At 39.5% G+C, this 20,214-nt stretch overlaps 1 protein-coding gene across 5 annotated transcripts in view; it reads left to right on the top strand.

Moving 5' to 3' along the window:
- The window catches only part of CSRNP3 (cysteine and serine rich nuclear protein 3), a 108,016-nt gene that overhangs the window by 71,685 nt on the left and 16,117 nt on the right, over positions 1–20,214 (top strand). For 4 of the 5 annotated variants that reach the window (XM_069020784.1, XM_069020781.1, XM_069020780.1 and 1 more), the window contains 2 exons: positions 2,790–2,960; positions 17,588–17,847. In XM_069020784.1, the coding sequence (XP_068876885.1) occupies positions 2,790–2,960; positions 17,588–17,847 (431 nt within the window). Of the gene's footprint in view, positions 1–1,903; positions 2,045–2,789; positions 2,961–17,587; positions 17,848–20,214 lie in introns of those variants that run through there. The other variant, XM_069020783.1, reaches the window with a different exon arrangement.

The following is a 20,214-nucleotide window of genomic DNA, read 5'->3' as shown; positions in this document are numbered from 1 at the left end:
GAACTAACTGAAAAAAAAGATAAGAAAGATGTGTGCTGGGGACAGCATTCTGTGGCTTCTGCTGCCAAGTGGCAGGATACAGCTCTTGTCCACAATGGCTAAGCTGTCAGGCCTCTGCCAAAACCCAGGTGCCCTCCTCTAGCCTGCCTGCTGGGAATGGTTCTGGCACCTGCTTCATCCTGCGTTTATCCAGGAGAGCGGAAAGTGGCCTGAGCCAAAACCCTGAAATGTGCTAATTGTTAAATGTTTTGGCCAGTGCTGGAATCTCTGCCGTAACCTTGTCTTCTTTAGTAGCCATTTAGCCCAGCTTATGCAAGCTTCCTCACAGATATACTAGGGTTTTAAACATAGAGCCATAGAAATGTTGGTTGGAAGGGAGTTCTGGAGAGTATCTAGTTCAGCTTCCCGGAATGAGCAGAATATGGCTGGTTCAGAATTAATGAGTCCTAAAGGTAGCTGTAGAGATTTTAAAATTTCTGAGATTTCTTTTTCGTGAGCAATGTAAATTTTTTATTTTTCTTGCTTTCAGTGGGATTTGGCAGAGCCCTGTGTCAAGGTTGTAGTGCTGGGTTTCGTGTCCCCGGCAAGTATAGTGCGTCATCAATCCCAGACAAACTTTTTGCCTGGATAAGTGGTAGGAGTGTTTCTCTTTGCAGTGCTGCAGGTGGGATGGTGGCAGCTGTGTGTCCCCTGGGCAGGCTCCAGCTGCTCTTGATCTCTCCTCAGTTAGTTAATTGCCTGCAATACTTCCACCTCTGCTGTGTCATGGTGTAGGAGGGGTACTCCCCAGTTTAGTGCTCCCACAGAAACTCTCCAAACCATGCTGCCACTCACTCGCTTCCACACTCTCCCTCTCCGCTGCAGTGGGCTGGAGAGGAGAACTGGGGGCACAAAGGTGAAGATCATGGGTTGAGATAAGAACAATTTGCTGGAGATGGCAATGAGATAAGAAAAGGAACAGTTAAGGCAACAATGTTAATGACAGAGGGTACAAGGAAAGAAATGTTAGTGCTCACTGTGGAAACCCACAACAGACAACACTCAACTGCTCCCTCTGCCACACTACCCCACTGCTTCCCGCAGCTTGGAATTGGAGCCATTAGGAACCTCTGCTCCCTAGAAAGACTCCCTTCCCCCTGCCCCCAGTAATGATGTGAGGTGGTATAGAATAACTCGGTGTCCTGGCCATGCCCCCTCCAGGCTACCGTGAAAATTAACCCTGTCCTGGCCAGAACCAGGACATGCTGCTCAATTTCTGCTTGAATACTTAGCTTTACAATATTCTGCTCAACCTCAGGAACATAGTAGGCATTTCATTTCTTAATTTTGGTATCACAGAATAATAAAGGTTGGAAAAGACCTTGGAGATCATTGAGTTCCAACCATTAACCTGACCTGACAAGTCCACCACTAAACCGTGTCCCCAGGTGCCACATATACATGTCTTTTAAATACCTCCAGGAATGGTGTTTCTGGGGTGACTTCCCTGGGCAGGTCATTCCCATGCTTGACCACCCTTTCATTGAAGAAACCTTTCCCAATATCCAATCTAAACCTCCCCTGGCATAGCTTGAGGCCATTTCCTCTTGTCCTGTCACTTGTTACCTGGAAGAAGAGGCCAGCCCCCACCTGAATAAAAAGTCCTTTCAGGAAGTTTTAGAGAGTGATGAGGTCCTTCCCTTTCCTCCAGACTGAACACCCCAGCTCTCTCAGCTGCTCCTCATATGAGTCACTTTTTAGACCTTCACCAGCTTCATTGCCCTTCTTTGGACTCATGTCCAACTTAGTGTCATCTGCAGAGTAACTGAGGTGACACTTGATCCCCTTGTCCAGATCACTGATTAAGATACTTAAACAGGACTGGCCTCATCTGAGCCCTGGGAAACACCACTAGTGACCAGCCACCAGCTGGATTTAATTCCATTCCCCACCACTCTCTGGGCCATCCAGCCAGCCAGTTTTTACACCTACCCAAGATGTAAGCAGCCAGTTTCTCCATGAGGATGCTGCAGGAAACATTGTCAAAGGCTTTAGTAAAATCCAGGTAGACAACATGCACAGCCTTTGCCTCAACCACTAGGCAGGTCACCTTGTCATAGGAGGAGATCAGGTTAATTGAGGGGTACTTGCCTTTCATAAACTGCAGTAACTGGGAAAGGAGAACGTTTGGGAGGCAGTTGGTGTCTCTAACTGGTGTGGGTAACTTCTGAAATCCAGGTATTTATTGAGCACAAATTAGTATGTGGTCTTTGTGTCTTCACTGTCTTCTATCTGTTTGTAATATTGGAATTATCAAATGGAATTCTTAAAGGGTGATGTGAATACTGGTTATGTCACATATATTTAGCAATGGGAACTGTAGTGTTTAGGATGATTTCTTCATACTTAATTTCGTCCCTCATTGTGAACATTCCTTCCTCCTGTGGCAGCCAAGGGAGGGACCAAGTCAGTCATTTTTTTCTTTGTTTGAAACTTCACAACATAACCAGAAGACAGGGATGCTGTTGACATTGTGGGAAAAATACTCTCTGAAAGCAATCTGTTACACATTATTCTAGTGAAATAACCATCTCCATACATGTGAAGTTAGAGTAGGACTTAAGATTTTTTTTTCTTCTCTGGGGCTTCACTCTCTCCTAATTAGTCATGTGTAATTTCATATTAAATGATTATTCAAGACTAGAAGTGGCAATTTACTGCTTTTTGAAGTGAAAATTACTTTGGAGGTTATGATTGCATATTCTGCAGCTGGATGTTTCAGTGCCTCATTGCCTCTGTTCCTGTTACAGGTACATGTGACAGCATTGCAGCAATGAGTGGAATTTTAAAGCGGAAGTTTGAAGAAGTTGATGGCTCCTCACCTTGCTCCTCCGTGCGGGAATCAGATGATGACATTTCTAGCAGTGAAAGTGCTGACAGTGGTGATAGTGTCAATCCATCCACTTCTAATCATTTTACCCGTAAGTATTAGCTCTATGTACCTAAAGAATTATTCCTGTTTCTCAAAATAAAATAAATTTTGTGGTTAGATAAGCATGATGATTTTCAATTGAACGGATCATGAAACAGACTCTCTGGGATGTTCAGTGTGTGACTTGCTCAAAGTTATTTAGTAAAATAAACTTACATTCTTTTGACTTCTTGCCTGTTTGGCTATTTGTTATTGTAAAAGTTTGAAGTCTCTGGGAAGCTCCTACCTATTTGCTATTTGAATTATGTAGTTGTTTGTAGTTGAAGCTGGGAGTTGTGTTCAAAACATTTCAAACAGGTACTGTAGGGAAAGTGCTTTAGCTCAGTTTGTTTATTTTCCTTAGCTAAATGTACTGCAGCTGTCAGCTCTCTGTAATACAGTATTGGTGAGAGTTCTTCTCTAAAAACAGTATAAGCTTTCTTTTATTTGAAACTGATGAATGTTGTGTGTGGTACACATTATTTCAGTAGTTTCTCTTTTTCAGGTAGCAGAGGATATCTCTGTCCCTCAGAATGGTTTTGTTTACAAATAAGAATTTGGTCTTAAGTTAGCAAAGCTATGTTTGCAGCATATATTTCTGGGAGTGATAAATTTACAGTTTATATTTGCAGTTTATGATACTTGTTTTAGGTGGTTATATTGTTTATTAGTAGTGAACTGCATATTCTAACAAGCAGGGGTTTGCCTCCTTCAACTCTTTTGCAGTTAGATCTCCCGTACGGAGTTATTGCTTAAAGCTGTGAGCCAAGGAGTAGGTGAGGCTCCTCGTTACTGCCCATACAGAATGTGGTCCATGTAACTGAGTGGTTTAGATTGTGCCTAGAGATCCTGTTTGTAGCATGTGATACAAATGTCCTTATAACTGACTTGTCTACCAAATGCTGCTGTTCATCTTGAGTGGGCAGTGAAGGTCCGAATCCCTTTGGGTACGAAGGTCTGAATCCTCTTTGCTCTATCAGGGAATGTTGCTGTGCACAGGAGGGAGAGGCATAACTTTTCAAATGGGTTTACACGGACACTCTTGAGGTGCTATATGATATTTAAGATGCAGCTCTAGTCAGGGACCTATTTTATTGAAATGCCACAAAGGAGTAAGTGACCCAGTAAACCTCTTTGGTAGTATTTAGAAATGTCTTGGTGACAATATTATCTGCATGCTGGTACTTGAACATTTGCATCTGTTGAAGAAGTTAGTTGATCATTCATCATAGACTGAAAACAGGCTTTTTACATGAAACAGTTGTTCCCACCCACACAGAAGACCATAATTTTATTGTGAATACACAGATGATACAGTGAAATGGAATGATTCAGGGGAGAAACTTGGAAGTTGTAGTACATGTATATAACAATAAGCTTTAATTGTAGTTGATGTAGTAAATAATTTAGTTTAAAGAAACTTCCCTTTCTGTAAGAGAAGTTACAGTATTCAGTGTTATGATTAATGATTTATCTAACTGAGATATTTGTGGCCAGAGTAATAAGTGTTTATCTGTGTGAGTACTCACAGATACAGAAATTGTACATACTACATTTTTTTTAATTTTGTACATATTACATTTTTTACATATGTTTATATCTGTTGGTGATACAGAAATAAAAAGAGCAAATAGTTTGTGTGTGCATTGATACTATTTTTTAAAAAGTGTTGTCTTTAATATAGATGCACCAGCCTAAATTCCAGGAAATCAAATACAGAACCCCAGTATTACTTAAGAGCTACTAAGTGATACTCACCTGAAAATTATATGCACATGTAAAGTATATTAACAAAACTCTTAACAGTGTACATTGGAAGGTATTTTGTTCGTGCTTTAAACTCATTCATCTTCCATAATAAAAGGCAAAGGACAAGACCTTTTCTAAGTTGAATATTTGAATCTATATTTTTAAGGATGAGGTCTGTGAGACTTTTTCAGTGAGCAGACTGAAAAGAGCCAGTGCTGAAAAAAGGCTGGCAAGATTCCTTGCCTCTGGTACATGCCTGAATACCTCCTTGATGGAGGTTATCTTACTAAGCTATATCCTGATATGTTTCACCATTTTCTGTTCTATTTAGTGAGACACTGTTAGGTCCTGTGTACTGTCTTTTTTCTGGTCTGTTTTCATATAGGTGAATACTAAGTTCACTATAAACTCTCTTTTACTGACTGGAAAAGAGGGAGAAGGTTGTGTGACGTGTAGTCAACATCAAGGTCTATATATTAATTCTTAAGTTGAGAATTTAAAAAAAAAAAATCCTAACATGGTCCTCTACATCTTATTCTTTCTTTCTAATTGACCTGCCAAAGAGATAGTTCTAAATTGCTTGTAACTAAACCCCTTCAGCACTTTAGCAAGCAGGCAGTTTGCATATAAACCCATCTATCGAAGCTGATGCATCCCTGTATTTACACAACCCTTGAAACCATATGTATTGGATCAGATAAACAGGAGCCTAGCAAGGATCCTGCTCCATTAAAGTCAGTTTAACCTGCCGGACACAGGGGCTGTGGATCATTCAGGTGGGGCAGAGCTACCAGAAGATAACTTTGTTCTCAGCAATTAATCCTGTAGTGTGATGGCAGAAAACACATGACTGAGATGGCCCTAAGTGCTGTTGCTTGTGACTATTACACTGGGATAAGTACAGAGTTTCTTTAACAATATATCCATTTAAACAAATAAAGACAGCAACAACAGGAATGGAATAAATCCTCAGCCTAAGTTGCAGGCATCTGAGTCAGTAAATAAAAATTAAAGTCCATACAGAATAGACAATTTTACCATTAGCATTTTCTTGATTAGGTGTGTGTATTTTTACAGATGTGCACATTTTTAAATCTCTTAGCAAATGGTGATGGAGTGCCTTCATTACTGCTGGCAGATATAATCCCTGTTGTGTTTTTTACTTACCTTTCTTAGTCTATTGAAGCAATTTCAGTTTGATTCAGCAGGTCATTAGTCATTGCAGATTTACTTTAATGGATGCCAAAGCATATTACTAGCTAGTCCACACAGCTGTCCCATTTCACAGCCCTGCCTTCATATCAGAAAGAAGGATGTTCATCTTCAAGTAGCAGTCCAAGCGTGTATGTACAATATTAGTCAGGACTTAGGAATACATGGAATACAGGGCTGGAGCGCTCACAATGCCATTTGAGCTCCTTTAAATTGCACTGTTCAGTTCTGGCACCCCACTGCTGTGTTTCATCTGCCCCCCAGCAAGCTGAAAAACCTGGAACTGCTGTTCAGGATGCCAGTTCAACACCCTGACCATTCCCATGTTGTGTGCACTGAGGAACACTGGGTTCCACATTCCAGCTCAGGTGTGGGGGAATATGTGCCCTTCCAGGGAAGGGTAATGAAGCTGGTAAAGGGTCTGGAACATAAATCCTATGAGGAGCGGCTGAGGGAGCTGGGGGTGTTAAGTGGAGAAAAGGAGGCTCAGGGAGACATTACTGCTCTCTACAACTCCATGAAAGGTTGTGGCAAGGTGGGGGGTCAGTCTTCTCACACGCAAGGGGAAGTGACCTCAAAGTGTGCCAGAGAGGTTTAGGTTGGATATTAGGAAAAATTGTTTCACTGAAAGAGTAGTTAAGCATTGGAACAGGCTCCTGAGGGAAGTGGAGGAGTCGCCATCCCTGGAAGTATTCAGAAGACAAGTAGACATGGCATTTCATTATATGGTTTAAAGGGCATGGTAGTATTTGCTCAAAAATTGTATTTGATGATCTTGGAGGTCTTTTCCAACATTAGTAATTTGATGATTCTGTGATTCTCCCTGCTTTGGTGAGGTACCTGCCTCTAAATGCTTGGTCTTTTTTTCTGATTTAAAATTTAAGTTACAGAATCGCATGCAATTGAAAGACCTGTGGAAACCTTGTGAAGTCCTGTCTTTTGCACTTTGGTGCTGGTAATAACTTCCCATAGCACATTAATTGCACATACATCTCTTAAGAAACATAAGGAGCTGCTGCTTTCCTCTGCCACTTCAACTTCAGGGTTGTGTAGCTGAAACTTTACGAGTTCTCTTCCTTGCCTGCAGAATCACTTGAGATCGCCAGCAGCAGCTTATCTGATAAGGTGATCGTCACCAACAGGAGGTGGTGCCATCACACAGTCTGGTTGATATCCTCCATCAGTTATCTCTCTATTTCTATTAACATTATCACTGTCATGGGTGAGGTTATCCTGCGGCCATAATCATAGGTCCCATCATTCCACTAATTAGGGTCCTGTCTTTAGAGTGTTGGATGCCTTAGGTTCATTAGGAATGGGGCAGGTCACTGAGGGCTCTGAGAAAAGCCTTTGGTCTCTAAGTGCTCTTGCCATCTTTTGATTTTGCTGTTAAAGATAATGAGGAATTTGAAAACACAAATACATTGGAGTTCCTTCAATATGCCCTGTAAAGCACTGTTTGAATTTTCTAGAGTTGCTAACATACTGAGATTGCCTTACCTATGTGGCCATGCATAACTTGAAAGAAGGTATGAAATCCTTCGGAAGGTGTTGCTTCTCCTGAGTTATCTTCATAGAAGGAAATAAAGTTTTATTTGGTGTAAGGTCAATAGCACAAGACACTGCCTGAGCTTTGAACTTAAGCTGTGTGTTTAATTGCTGGTTAATGATAGAAATCTAAATGGGCTAGAAGTGATGGTGCTGGTTTACTATGGGGAAACATGGGTAGCTAAATGCAGACATTCATTTTTTGATGGCATTATCATGCAGTTACTTATGTTGCCAGCAACCAGGCTTGGAATTTCCTTGTTAATGAGGAATATGTTCTTATTGCTATTTGTTGACTCATGTTATAAAATGCTAACAGGTTGAGAGGTTCTTGTATTTGATTTTAAAATAAGTCAGCTTATCTGAGCATTAAAAAGCAAGAAATGCAAATAAATTCAGTGAAATGTAGTGCAGTGTCTTTGCTCAAACTCATGCAGAATGCCAGCATCTTTTCATCTTGGAATAAGGACTACTGTAGGGAGAATTATTAAAAATTGAAAAGCGGAGTTATAAGGCAGGCTCCCACTAGTTTTTAGAATGATTTGTGCAGCCAATTATGTTTCTATATTTTTAAAAAAGTTCTCGGTTATAAATTAGTGCATTTTGCACACAATACAACCAGAGAGAGTTTTTGCCTTACACGATATTTTCGTTGGCTTAGAAAACATCAAACAAATTTTTTTTGTTGGAAGATGTTCATGATAGAGACACAAAATATGTTGCAAATGCAAGGTCACAGACAGCTGAATGGGTAGCTGTATTAGTATGAAATGGCCATTCACAGAAGTCACACGTGGGACGGGACAAAGGATTGCCTGTAGTGTCATAGGAGAGCTCAGCAAATGCAATTGTTATGCATGGGTGTTCCTGCAAGGATCCCTGGTAGGACTTTGCTCCTCACAAAGCCAGGGCCAAGGTCAGGAATAATCATCTATGGAACAACAGCTGGCATTTAGAGGAAATGGTGAGGCAGAGAGCACTTAACCATCTCCACTCCTCCCCACAGGCTGATGATCTTTGCAGAATAGAGAAACTGGACTAGTATGGTGAATGTCACAAAAAAGCATTCTGAAGGTAGAGGATGCTGAGGAAGTAAACAAAAAGCTTTCACTGAGATTTTAGTGGTCAAGTTCCAGCTTCTAGCGTGCATCCCGACGATTAAAAATTTGTATGAGATTTCAGACAAAACTCTTAACAGTGAGGTAAAATGCTTAAAATACAAATCAAAATCCTCTCTATTCGTGTCAGACTTGTCTGCAAGCTAGTAATTGTCAAAAACGTTTTCAAATGTGACTTAAATAAATCTAGCATTAGGCAAGCATTCCCATCCGGCTCTTCCTGTGAGGTGAATTTAGCTTTGGCTTTACCCTAAAGGAAAGTACTAGAAGGATAGACCAGTGAAGTGCTCTGCATAGGTGTTGTTGTTTGCCAGCATTGTCCCTCTTCTCTCAAATTTCCACTAGTCTACAACTGAGTATGCAGTTCGCTTCAAGACCTCCGGATTCAAATTTATTCTAGAAAATACCTCCCTTGTCCTCAAGCCTACATGTTTCTTTTGGAGGGTATATTTTATGTCACAGCATTTCCTCTTAATGTGGATTTCCAGCATGTAGGAAAAGTGTTCTATCATTCAGGATTGGAAACTTGTAAATTGAGTGTATGGAAACTCTTAGAAAATACCTTTTGGAAGACAGTGGGATAGAAGGAGAGGCAAGAGAAAGCGGTAGAAGCAATTTCTGGATACAACCTTTACCTAGATTTTGTTTTCTACTAGGGTTGGGAAGCAAGCTGGCTTTTGTCAGCAGTGTTTTGACCTGGATTACCAGGATGGATTAGGCTTTGCTGTTCTGTAGTGGTGGACTTGATGAAACACTGCATGGGAAAGTCATGGAGTAGGTGGAGAATGGTGCTGATCCTTCTTATAATGGTTTATATGACACTGAGTAGGTAAAAAGCAGACAAATGGGTAGTAGTGATGCCTTTTCCTGGTCTTAAAATCAAGTCAAACACGGTTAGAAGGGAAAAAGGGATTTTACCTTGGTGTTTATTTTAAGGATCCTTAGGTGCACACATCCAGGTTGAATGCACCTCAATGCACACCGCAATGCACACCCCCAAGAGATCTGGTATAACATTATAGGTCTTACTAATTAGCATATCTATCAAAAATTCCCCAATGAGAGGCTTGAATGAGTCCCCCCCTCCCCAAGGAACCTTCCCCTGGATGGTTCTATCTTGGTTTACAGAATGTGTTCTGGAGAGGACCTTGGGGTCTTGGGCACACTGATCCCTAACTACAAAGCTTCTAACATGTTTAGTCTCCTAGCTGGACAAAGAAGTCCAAGAATGTAGGCAAAAAGCACTAAGAGTACAGAAGTTGTAAAAAGGTATAACAGGTATAAAAGAAAAGGCAAAAAATCTTCGTGGCATCAGTAGAGTGTAAGAAATGCAGCATTTCCTCTTGTCTAATATAGAGCTTTAATCCAAAAGGCTGTTTCACACATGTTTTTTACAGCCTTTTGAAATTTTCACATGCCTAAGATATTTCTGCACCGGTGACAATGAATTGCTTTGCCCTCATTGATGCAGGAGTATGAGTAATCTGCTGGGGAGCCATATGGTTCACATTTATTTTAATGTGTCTTTGACATCAGGAGAATAGCTGAGACAGCAGAAGAAAGCGCTTATGCCTTGGAGTTCAGCCAGAACTAAGATCATTTAAGTTTTGTAATCAAAGAACTATCAGTTTTCAGGGTAAAAAATGTTAGAAAAATATGATGAGCTTAAAATGTCATTCCTATCAGGATTGTATGAAATAAGGAAGCAGGTTTTGCATTTGATGGATGAATACAGCTTCAGCGGGTGCTTTTCTTAGGTGGAGGTTTGGATTCTGTTTCAGCCACTAAAGATACAGAAGGAAGGGCTGTGGCTCCCACAGGTTTCACGCTGCTGTAGCTCCACTGCCCAGCTTGGAAAACGAGGATGTTGAAAGGCAAATGAACAGTGCTTCTGCATAGTGCCTTGGATGTATGAGAAAGCAAGTCAGGAAAGCTTTGTTTCAGTCTGACAGCAATATTTCTGCTCTTGCTTACCTATTTCATCAGTTATAATTTATTCTCATACATATGAAGCTTAGGTCATTCTTTTAAGCATACATTGGACTGCTAGTGGAAATACTAATTTTCCGCTTTGGAAAATTACTTATCATGGGATTTGGGAGTCGGATGGGCCAATAATAACATCTGGTACCAAGACGCGAGAAATGAATGATGACTAAGTATGATAAAACCTGAATTTTTCAAATATAGAAGGAGTTGGGAGTATCTTCTGATTTTCCAAAAATTCACAAATAGGTGAATGGTGCTTATTTTAAGGGAGAAGTGAAGAAAATACAGCTTGAGGTGAAAAAGGGTGGGGCACCAGAAGCAGCTGCAGAACTTTATCCCAGCAGTGGAGGAGGCGGTGCCTGGGGGTGTTGGCAGGTGTCTTCCCTCCCCACCAGTGTCTTCCCCCTGCACCTCTCAGGGCTGGGGGCTTTCCAGCCTGACTGGGGGCTGTGAGTGGGATGGGCAGGCAGGTAAACAGATGAGCCCCATGTGCAGATGTCAGTAGGAGTCTCTGCTTTGATCTCTCCACTCCTTGGAAAATACCCTGGTATGGGGTTGGAAAAAAGGGCACATGATTTCAGAAGTTAGAGAGCTGCTGATTCATGGCTTTTAATAAGCTGTGGAAAAGAGTCATAATTCTTCAGTCTCCCAATAATACATAACAGTGAATTTTTTTGATTGCAATACAGAAGTGCAAAAAATCTTATTGTTATGAGACTGTTGGTAGGAATAAGGTGATGGCAACCTTCTGGTTTCTTCCATATAACTACAGCACTAGGGAGACAGTCTAACTGCAGTCCTCTAGTTACATTAAAATATATTAAAAATATATTACACTGATTTGTTAAAAATCAGTGTATTGCTATATCTTTCTTCACCCTTGTCTATTCCTAGAGGAATACATTCCTCTAGATGTGTTTAAAGTTTTCAGCATATAAATTGCTTCATTCTCTTTTATTAACTGTTGATAAACAAAAACCTTTCTGTAGTTCCTAATCTCATGTGATTTGAATGGCTCTCATTTTTCTTACCTTCTTCATTGAGTCTTGCTCCAAACCCAGAAAGTATTTACTCACTTGCTGTGTTTGGTGACAGAATTCCAGCACAGATCAATGCTTTGTACAACATACTTTAGGCAGGATAAATCTGACAGGAAATTCTATTTTCAAGCCACTACTCATAATATTCACCCTTCTCCCATTAATTGTCTTTGGGATGGAGATTTGTGTGACACAGCAGCCTAAGTGAGAAGGGACAGCAGCAATGGAAGCTATATTGCAGAACAGCTTTCTTTCTTAAGGCTATAGTTATTTTCATCATAGTTGCCTTTTTTTTTTTTTTGACATTGATACTTTCTTCAGTTTTGACTTTAAAGTTTTACTTTTAGAGTATCTTTGAAAAGTCAATTAGTGGGGCCTCCTGTTTCATACTTGACATACTGTGTCTCATAATACATTTTAATACTCTCGAACAAGTACCTAGAAACTGAAACAAAAAAATCTGGGAAACGCAGTCTTTCTGGTAAACCGTCTTGCATGTCATTAATGTTAGCCACCGGGAGATAAAAACTTGTACTTCTTGGTAGATAAAATGTTATCACTTTAAATTTAACCATTTTAATAAGCATAATGTTAATAAAAGTTATGTCTTTTGATGTTTGTGCGCAGCCTTATGAATAAATCACTGAAATCTCAGTTTCTTGATAGACTGCTGATCCATTGCCTCTAGTCTGTATTACAGTCAGTGACTGAAAAAGGATCTTACTGTATTACAAAACCTTGATATGGAGCTTTTAGGCATTGTGCTATTCTGCAGGTCCCTGGCTTGCCCTACAGGTGTGCTTAAATTTTGGAAACCTTAGAGCTTCCTTGTATGTTCAATAGGCAGAGAAGTGCATAAGCCAGGAATTGTGCATAAAGAGAAATGACAGAAATATATTCTGTCAAATTTTATGAAACAAATTATAACTGCTGTGGATAAAGAGAACTATTATGAGGGAGAGAGGTTAATAACAAAGAAAAAATGAGTAGAAGCATCTTCCTGTGTGTCTGTGCAGGCACACCCTGAACAAGGAGAGCAAAAGGGTGAGCACAGAGGGCACATTGGGTTTCCAGGCTGGGTTAACCATGCTTGGGTTAAACAATGGTTTGCTGTTAAAAGCTTTCCTTTCATTATTTTGGCCTTACCTTTAGGAATTTTGTTTACATACAGTGGCCATTTTTGCCATAGATAGTATGTGGATATTAACTTGAGCTCTGCTCTGCTCAATCCAGAAATGAAGCCATTCAAATGTCAAGTGCCAAAAATCAAAATTTCGTTAGTTGATATTATTTCAGATGAGGACTTCTGACACTCCTGTTTAAAGTACTCTGTTCTGAAGGCCTTTTTCAGATATAGTAATCTTTTCTGAGAGATAGTTCTGTAGTACTGGTAGTTATGTTCTTAACACTTTTAACCTTCCCTCTGATATATTTTATGCTCTGCAGTACCTACATACCTCTCAAAAATAGATAATTCCATATAATCTTGAAACATAGAATTAAAAATTATGTTACATTTTTAAATACTTGAGAATGGAGTATTTGTCTCCTGTGGAATAGATCAGACTTGTATAAATGTGTTGAATATTGTGTGGGATCCATAGGACGGTTTTAGGTGATGATGAATATTTCTATTCCTTCTGGCATCCTCATCCGCCAAAGTGGTAGCATTCATTTCAAACCCCACCTTCTAGTTCCTGCTGACAGTGTCTGTCCAGTAGCTGCTAAAAAACCACCTCTCAGCCCAGCAGCCCCTGCCTGGAGTCAGTACCATACTTTTTGCACAGAACAGATGATGGTGGCATCCATTGATAGGAGTTGTTACACAGGCAGATGGCTTGGAAGTACTGTTTTAGAGACTGGCCAAGCAAGGAGGCTTTTACTAGATCCCTTCTGGAAAACTCTGGCATTTGCACTGTATGAATAAAATTACAGGTTACAAGTTCTTGCTTAGAAACTGACTGTGCAAGGCTTGTCTGCCTCTTCAATCCATATCCCTCATTCTGAAAGGAGCTTACTAATTGATTAATCTCAATAAATTTTCCTGGATGTATATTCATGCGTTCTAATAGATCAGGTATTTTGTGTGTTCTTCTCTATCTTGAGTTAAGCAGTGTCCTTAGCAGTGATTCCAGCAGATTTGAACATACTGTGTAAGGTACACTGCATGCAAAGTAACAGATGCCCCTTACTCTTCATAAGGTGGGAGTTCTGTTTTGGTTGGCTTGAAGCAAACGGTTTGAATCAGTTAGAGAGCACTTTGTCCCTGACGTTGGAAAATGTTCAGCACCTCCATTCAATATCTAATAATATTCTTGAGCTCACATCAAGGCAGCCCTCTGCTCAGAGATTTTTAGGAAGTGTAATAGAGCAAGAGCACAGTGCCTTTGCAGCGCTGACTTTGCTTCTTTCCATGTCCTTGGTAACTAAGGTGGTCGCAATTCTCACGTCTCCTCACTGACATTCTAATCTATGCTTTTGAGTAATCAAATACAATTCTGTAAACTCCTGCAGTTCCTGCCAGATCTGTTCTTGTAAACAACATTCACATAAATATGAATATATTCTAACTCTTTCCTGACAGTAGCATTGAGGAGATGACCATTGAGTTCTTCACGAGGCCTTAGCTCTGCCCTTCAATGAGCTCTATTGAAAGATAGGATGTGTTTAGAAAATGTAATCCCATGTATTCTGAGGGCTCTGAATGTTTACATGCATGTTTAATTACACAGATTGTCATATAATTTGTCTGACTTAGAACTATGACATTAATAAATAACATCACAAATTTTAATGGTATTTACAACAGATGCAAGTCAGTTCTCACATTGTCTTCAATACACATCTTCAATGTAGTACTGAACTTACAGTGCTGGTGATGGTGTGGTTACAGTGTGTCAACATTTTTGTGAAGTTCAGCTTAATTCTATTTTGACACAGTTTTAATCAGTGATATATTAAAAAAAACCCACAAACAAACAACTTTGATGGTATGGCGTTGACAATTGAATTACTGAAACTGATGAGCACTATAAAGAAGTTGAAGACATGCATTAGTGGGTTCTTTAGACAGCCCATGACATCTGCAGTCTTACTGAGAGACTGCTGACTGAACTTCTGGGTATAAATGTATGGCAGTGCATGAAATTCATGTTCTAAATTTTGATGGCACACACATGGGCAAAAATCCACATAGTGTAAAAGCTCATTCATGGTATCTAGTTTTTATCATAGCTGACTTTTTTTTTTTTTCCCCATCTGGATGTAACTAGGTCACAGATTCCTCTGCTTAGCTTCATTTAACTATTAATACTAATGTGTAGTGTGTGAATAAAACTTAAGGGTCATTTATTTATGTTTAGCCATTAGTATGAAAGTAGTATCTCTACCCTAAAGAGATTGACAGATTTGAAAAAATGGAAGTGCTTTTATTGCAGCATTTGTCATTCCTGTCAGTAAAGCAGCCCTGTCAGGAGTTCCACAGCTAAGATCTAAACCAGATTGCTGTCAGCACAGACCCCGTGTCGTAGACACTCAGGCTTACAGATGAGGATTCAAAGGTTTGTGTGATTCTCTAACTTGTGAGATTTATAGGTGCAATTATCTTCGATTTCTTCATGAAAAAAAAATTTCAAGAGCAACCTTCCTTTTCTTCCCTTGAGTATTTTACAGTAGTTTTATTTCTCATTTCATTTGTGACTGGTTCATTTATTTGGTGAAAAAGCTGCCTGCCCTTCAGTAGCTGCTAGTATTTGTTCTGAAATAGAGGCATCATCCAGTTGAGATCCAAATAACATTGATACTGTTATATCAGAAATTGGATACACCCCAGAATGATGCAGATACCTCCTTCAGCTGAAAAAGGGGTTTTTAAATATGCACTTTCTTATCTATTAGAGCATATTGGCAGTGCAAGTTCTGATTTGGAGTATTTGCTTTTATGTTACATTGAAAGAAAATGTCTCAGTATGAAAATTACCCCATCTCCCAAATGCTAAAAAATTGGTTTTGTTAAAGGTAGTTTTGTTTTGAAACTGTGGTAGATATGAAAAAAAACAGCACATTCAAACTATATTTTATATCATGCAAAATTGATACATCCCTGTCAACTATTCTCTGCTAATGAAATATGCCTCTTTCCTCACTAAAGGCTTCCTATAAACAGTTTTACAAGCTCTGTTGATACGAGGTTTGCTTCAACTTGGATGTGAGTTAGACATGTCTAATCTAACAGAGTTTGTCTTTTGATTCCCCTTTGTACATCCTACAGCTTTTTTTGTAACACAATTTACTGGGAGCATGTAAGTAACAGGACCTGATCTTATTTATCTGTTTTATATTTATAATCCAACATACCTGCAGCAGGTCTGGAGTGCCTCTTATTTACCTAGCAAACCATACTTTTAGCTGTTTATTAGTATTTAGAAAAAGTAACCCTGTTTCAATGTTTCAGTGAGCCACAAAGAGTTCTGTGGTAGTGTCAGTAGGATACATTGACTGTAATTTGGATACAGGGCTTTATTTTTTAATATACTTGGTTTTCACACAGTTCGGTAGATGATGCTGGGGGTTTTGAAATATTACTTCATGTAGAAGTTTATGGATTTACATTTGTGGTGATTAACATTTCACAACATAATAATAGTAATAGAGGCTGAAATATGTTTTACCTGTGACAATAAAGACCTCTTCCAAAACCAGACCTGAAGACCAAGTGCATCCCATCTCTAGAAATGGTAGAATTCTGGATTATTGCTGTACATCTTGTTGCTCTTACTGCTTTTATAGAATGGTTCCAAGCCATTCAAGGGTGGTCACTCTTGAGAGGCACACTTCAGTTAATTTTATTGCCTGAATTCTGGCAATGAGGTCTCTCATTCAGACCTGCACACACCTGCAGTTGTTGCCTCTAAACTGCAAAGCAATGACTTATTAGCTTCATTCTCAACAACCTCTTGCTATTTTGCAACAAATCAAATAAATTGGACTGCTCATTTTAACAATCAGGGAGTGTCTCTTATCTTTCTCTAAGGTTTGTGTGTCTTTTTTTCTTTCCTCTAAAGGCATGCAGCTATTATCAGTGAGAAACAATAGATCAGTATTGTGGGAAGGAGTTGCTAAGTGTCTGTAGAACCAAAAGAAGAATATTTAACAGTTAAAATTTGGCATTTGTTTCTAAACAAGTTTTGTATGTTACTGCATGTATTTATAAAGAAACCTGAGCACAGGTATGAGTGGAATCAGAAAATAATGAGAAAATACTAGATTTAATTTTTTGTCAAAATTCTACACATTACACTGTATTACACACACATATTCAGTGGATGGCAGCAGAAAAGAGGATGAAGGTAAATAAAAACAAAGTGGGTCTGACGGCTGATCAAAATTATTCCTCTATCATTCAGTGGTGATCATGGTATGAATTTCTGAGACAGTATGAAACATTAAAAATAATGCTTTTATTGTTTTTCCAACATTAATTTATCACAAATTAGATTGTAGCAGAGACTAATCTTTTCCATCAGTGTGACCCAGTGCTGTAGAGTTGTGGATCTCTGCTGCCTTGTGCAACTTTGTTTTGTTGGCAGGGGTTGGAAGAGGTGTGAGTCAGTGGATCACCATCTGTATGGTGACGCTGTGAAAGAAGTTCCTTTTGGTAGGATTTGGTTGCTTCGTTGGTAAAAGGATAAAACATTTTTATGACATGATGGGAAGGAAAAACCTTCCTGGCCAAGTATTTCTTTTCTGAAGTAGACGGTGGTGTTAATGACTGTAACACCATGTAGTGGCTTCTAGGTTTGCATTATGTGGTAAATATTTCTAACATTATCTTCTCATTTAGACGGCACACCTTGGAATGCAGTGTCTGTGTAGTCAGGTGTCTGTGTAGTCAGGTATTGTCACTCACGTAGTTCCCTTTACCTTAACACATCTGCTTCCTGACTGCAAGTTATTCACACTGAAATCTGCCTCTGTTCCAGCATCTTCAATCCTGAAGAGAGAGAAGCGGAAGAGAACAAAAAATGTCCATTTTAACTGTGTTACTGTGTATTACTTCACAAGAAGACAAGGCTTCACAAGTGTTCCCAGCCAAGGAGGAAGCACGCTGGGAATGTCAACTCGCCACAACAGTGTACGCCAGTATACACTGGGAGAGTTCGCCATGGAACAGGAGAGGCTTCACCGAGAGATGCTGAGAGAGCATCTAAGGGAGGAAAAACTCAATTCTCTAAAGTTAAAGGTAAAACTTGTCTGAGACTTTGATCCCTGCCCTAATGTAAATGAGTGGTGTCAGAGCTATATAGGCCCAAGGCGTGTGTGTTAAACAAAACCATCTCCTTTCTATGAGCTCCATTTGTAGTTGAAATGAGCATTTTCCTGGGGTTTTTTAATTTTACTGAAGATGTATTTTTGTTTGATAATACCACGTGCTTCTGTAGCTGCCATTGCTGAGTATGTCCAAGTGCTTTACAGGGAGGTTGTGGTTTATTCCCTGTTTTCTACAGAGAGGCAAAAAAAAAGCAGAGAGTGGTAGGAGTTAGCCTTGAACGGGGGTGTCCAGCAGAAGTCTGGAAGTGCCAGGAAGAGAATGAGCCTTCTAAGCTTGTGCACAGGCCCTGTTAGACAAGGGAATGGTAACATTGTAAGTACAGAACGTGAAAGAGCTTCTTTACTTTGCCAACTTAAGTGGCTTTGGCAAAAAGTAAGAAACAGTGATACTAAAATGTTTTCTTTTGCAGTTTACCAATTTTTATGATTGTGTGTCTTTACTATTTCACCAAAGAATGTCCATTAAAGAAGAAATGTGTCAGATAAATTAACCAGTTGTATCAGGTTAGCTAGTCAGAACAAATCCTGGCTAGTTTTCACAGAATCACAGGAGAGAAATGCTTCAAAGCTCTCATCATCTTTGTGGCCTCCACTGGCCCCTCTCCAGTAGCTCCTTGTCATTCTTAAACTGTGGAGACCAGAACTGAACACAATACTCCAGATGTGGCCAAGCAGAGGGGCAGGATCACCTTTCTTGACCTGCTGGCCACACCTCCTGATGCACCCCCGGATACCACTGGCCCTCCTGGGGCCAGCTTTCCAATGAAGCTGTCCTTTTAATGGCAATGTAGGAGAGGAAAGAAACTCTGTATTTGAGTAGAGGAGAACGGGGAAAGGGACTGTGTTCCTTCTGCTGCTTTAAAACTGCTGGCAGAACTTCTGGTTTTTTGTGTCATGGATTGTGTTGCATATATTTTTGACTCTTTTTCAGATGAATCCTGTAATTAAAACAATATTTAGAACTGTAGCTGAGCTTCTGCTGCACATCCCTTTCTTCTGTAATACTACATCTCTGTTTCTACTGTTCCTAATGAGGAGCAAATTGGCTCCCTCCAAGTTCAAGAAATGCCTTTAAGCATTTTTCCCATAGAATGAACTATGAGTTCATGAGCTCTTGTGTCTGAAGGCCTGAGGAAGTGTGCATGATCTTCACATTTGTAATTACCTTTTTCAGTCTGGTTTTATTTTTGTTTTTTTTTCTTTCATAGCTAAATAGGTTCTTAAATAAAATCATAAGGTTAAAAAATTTGAACTGTTGTAGAACAAACATAAAACCAGTCAGGACAAAGGCAAATCAAAGACTGATATTTGTGCAGGTTGGAAAACAAAGGCTTCTAGAGTGTTAGGGACTTACCAATTGATAGAGTGATACCTGTAACATCTCACATCACAGGATTTTCAGAGCATCAAGTGTGAATTGTGCTGTGTCAGTGTAGCTGATGACTAACTGTAGATCCCTTGGCTGACTTCCAGGAATCAGCTCAAAGAGAGGAATCCCCAGTGGAGTGGGTAAAGAATAGTCAAACACACAAATATTTCACTTTTCCTGCCTAGAAAGTAAATCAAGAAAAATCACAGATCTTACGTACCTTGAAAGGTTGGATGAGGCCTTTTAGCCCTCGTCCATATGGACTAGAGCTTGGTTCTTCATCCTTTTCTAACTAACCCTCCTCTTGACTGGGATGGATCTCCTTTCTTCATTAAATTATTTCACTTCAGCCCAGTCTGTTTTCGGGACACAGACCATACTTTCTGCTCATTTTCCAAATACATGTTCTTCCATCTTCCCAGTTATTTGTTTGAGTGGATGATTATTACGATTATTAAGTTGCTTCAAAATCTCTTCATAACTCTTCAGTGAATAAGGAGAGCCTTATTTGCAATCCTTATTTGCATCTTATGGTTGTTGAATCTTTACTAGAGTAAAATATTCCTCTTCATCTGGAGTACATATAAAACGTAGGCAACAGAAAACTTCCTTTTTTAACTAGTCCATTAATCTCAGTTTAGTTGCGTCCCTGATTATGTGCTGGCATTTAAAAAAATAAAAATTTTCAAGCATAGAACGAAAATCCAGGACTTGCTGAATTAGTGAAGAGTCACTGTAAAGCACTGAGCATGTTATGTTTGCTTTAGAAAACAGGGCCTTGCTGATTCTCCATTCTAGAGATGGAAGAGCTGCTTGGTCATTCACATAGTTTCTAAATGAATAAAAAAGGAAATGTGGCATTCTAAGGTGACAGTGTCAGCAATTATGTCAGCAAAATTATTATTCATT

Source organism: Aphelocoma coerulescens, chromosome 7, assembly GCF_041296385.1.
Source record: "Aphelocoma coerulescens isolate FSJ_1873_10779 chromosome 7, UR_Acoe_1.0, whole genome shotgun sequence".
Classification (NCBI taxonomy): domain Eukaryota; kingdom Metazoa; phylum Chordata; class Aves; order Passeriformes; family Corvidae; genus Aphelocoma; species Aphelocoma coerulescens.
The sequence above is the reverse complement of the archived record's forward strand: the minus strand, read 5'-3'. Positions and strand labels throughout refer to the sequence as shown.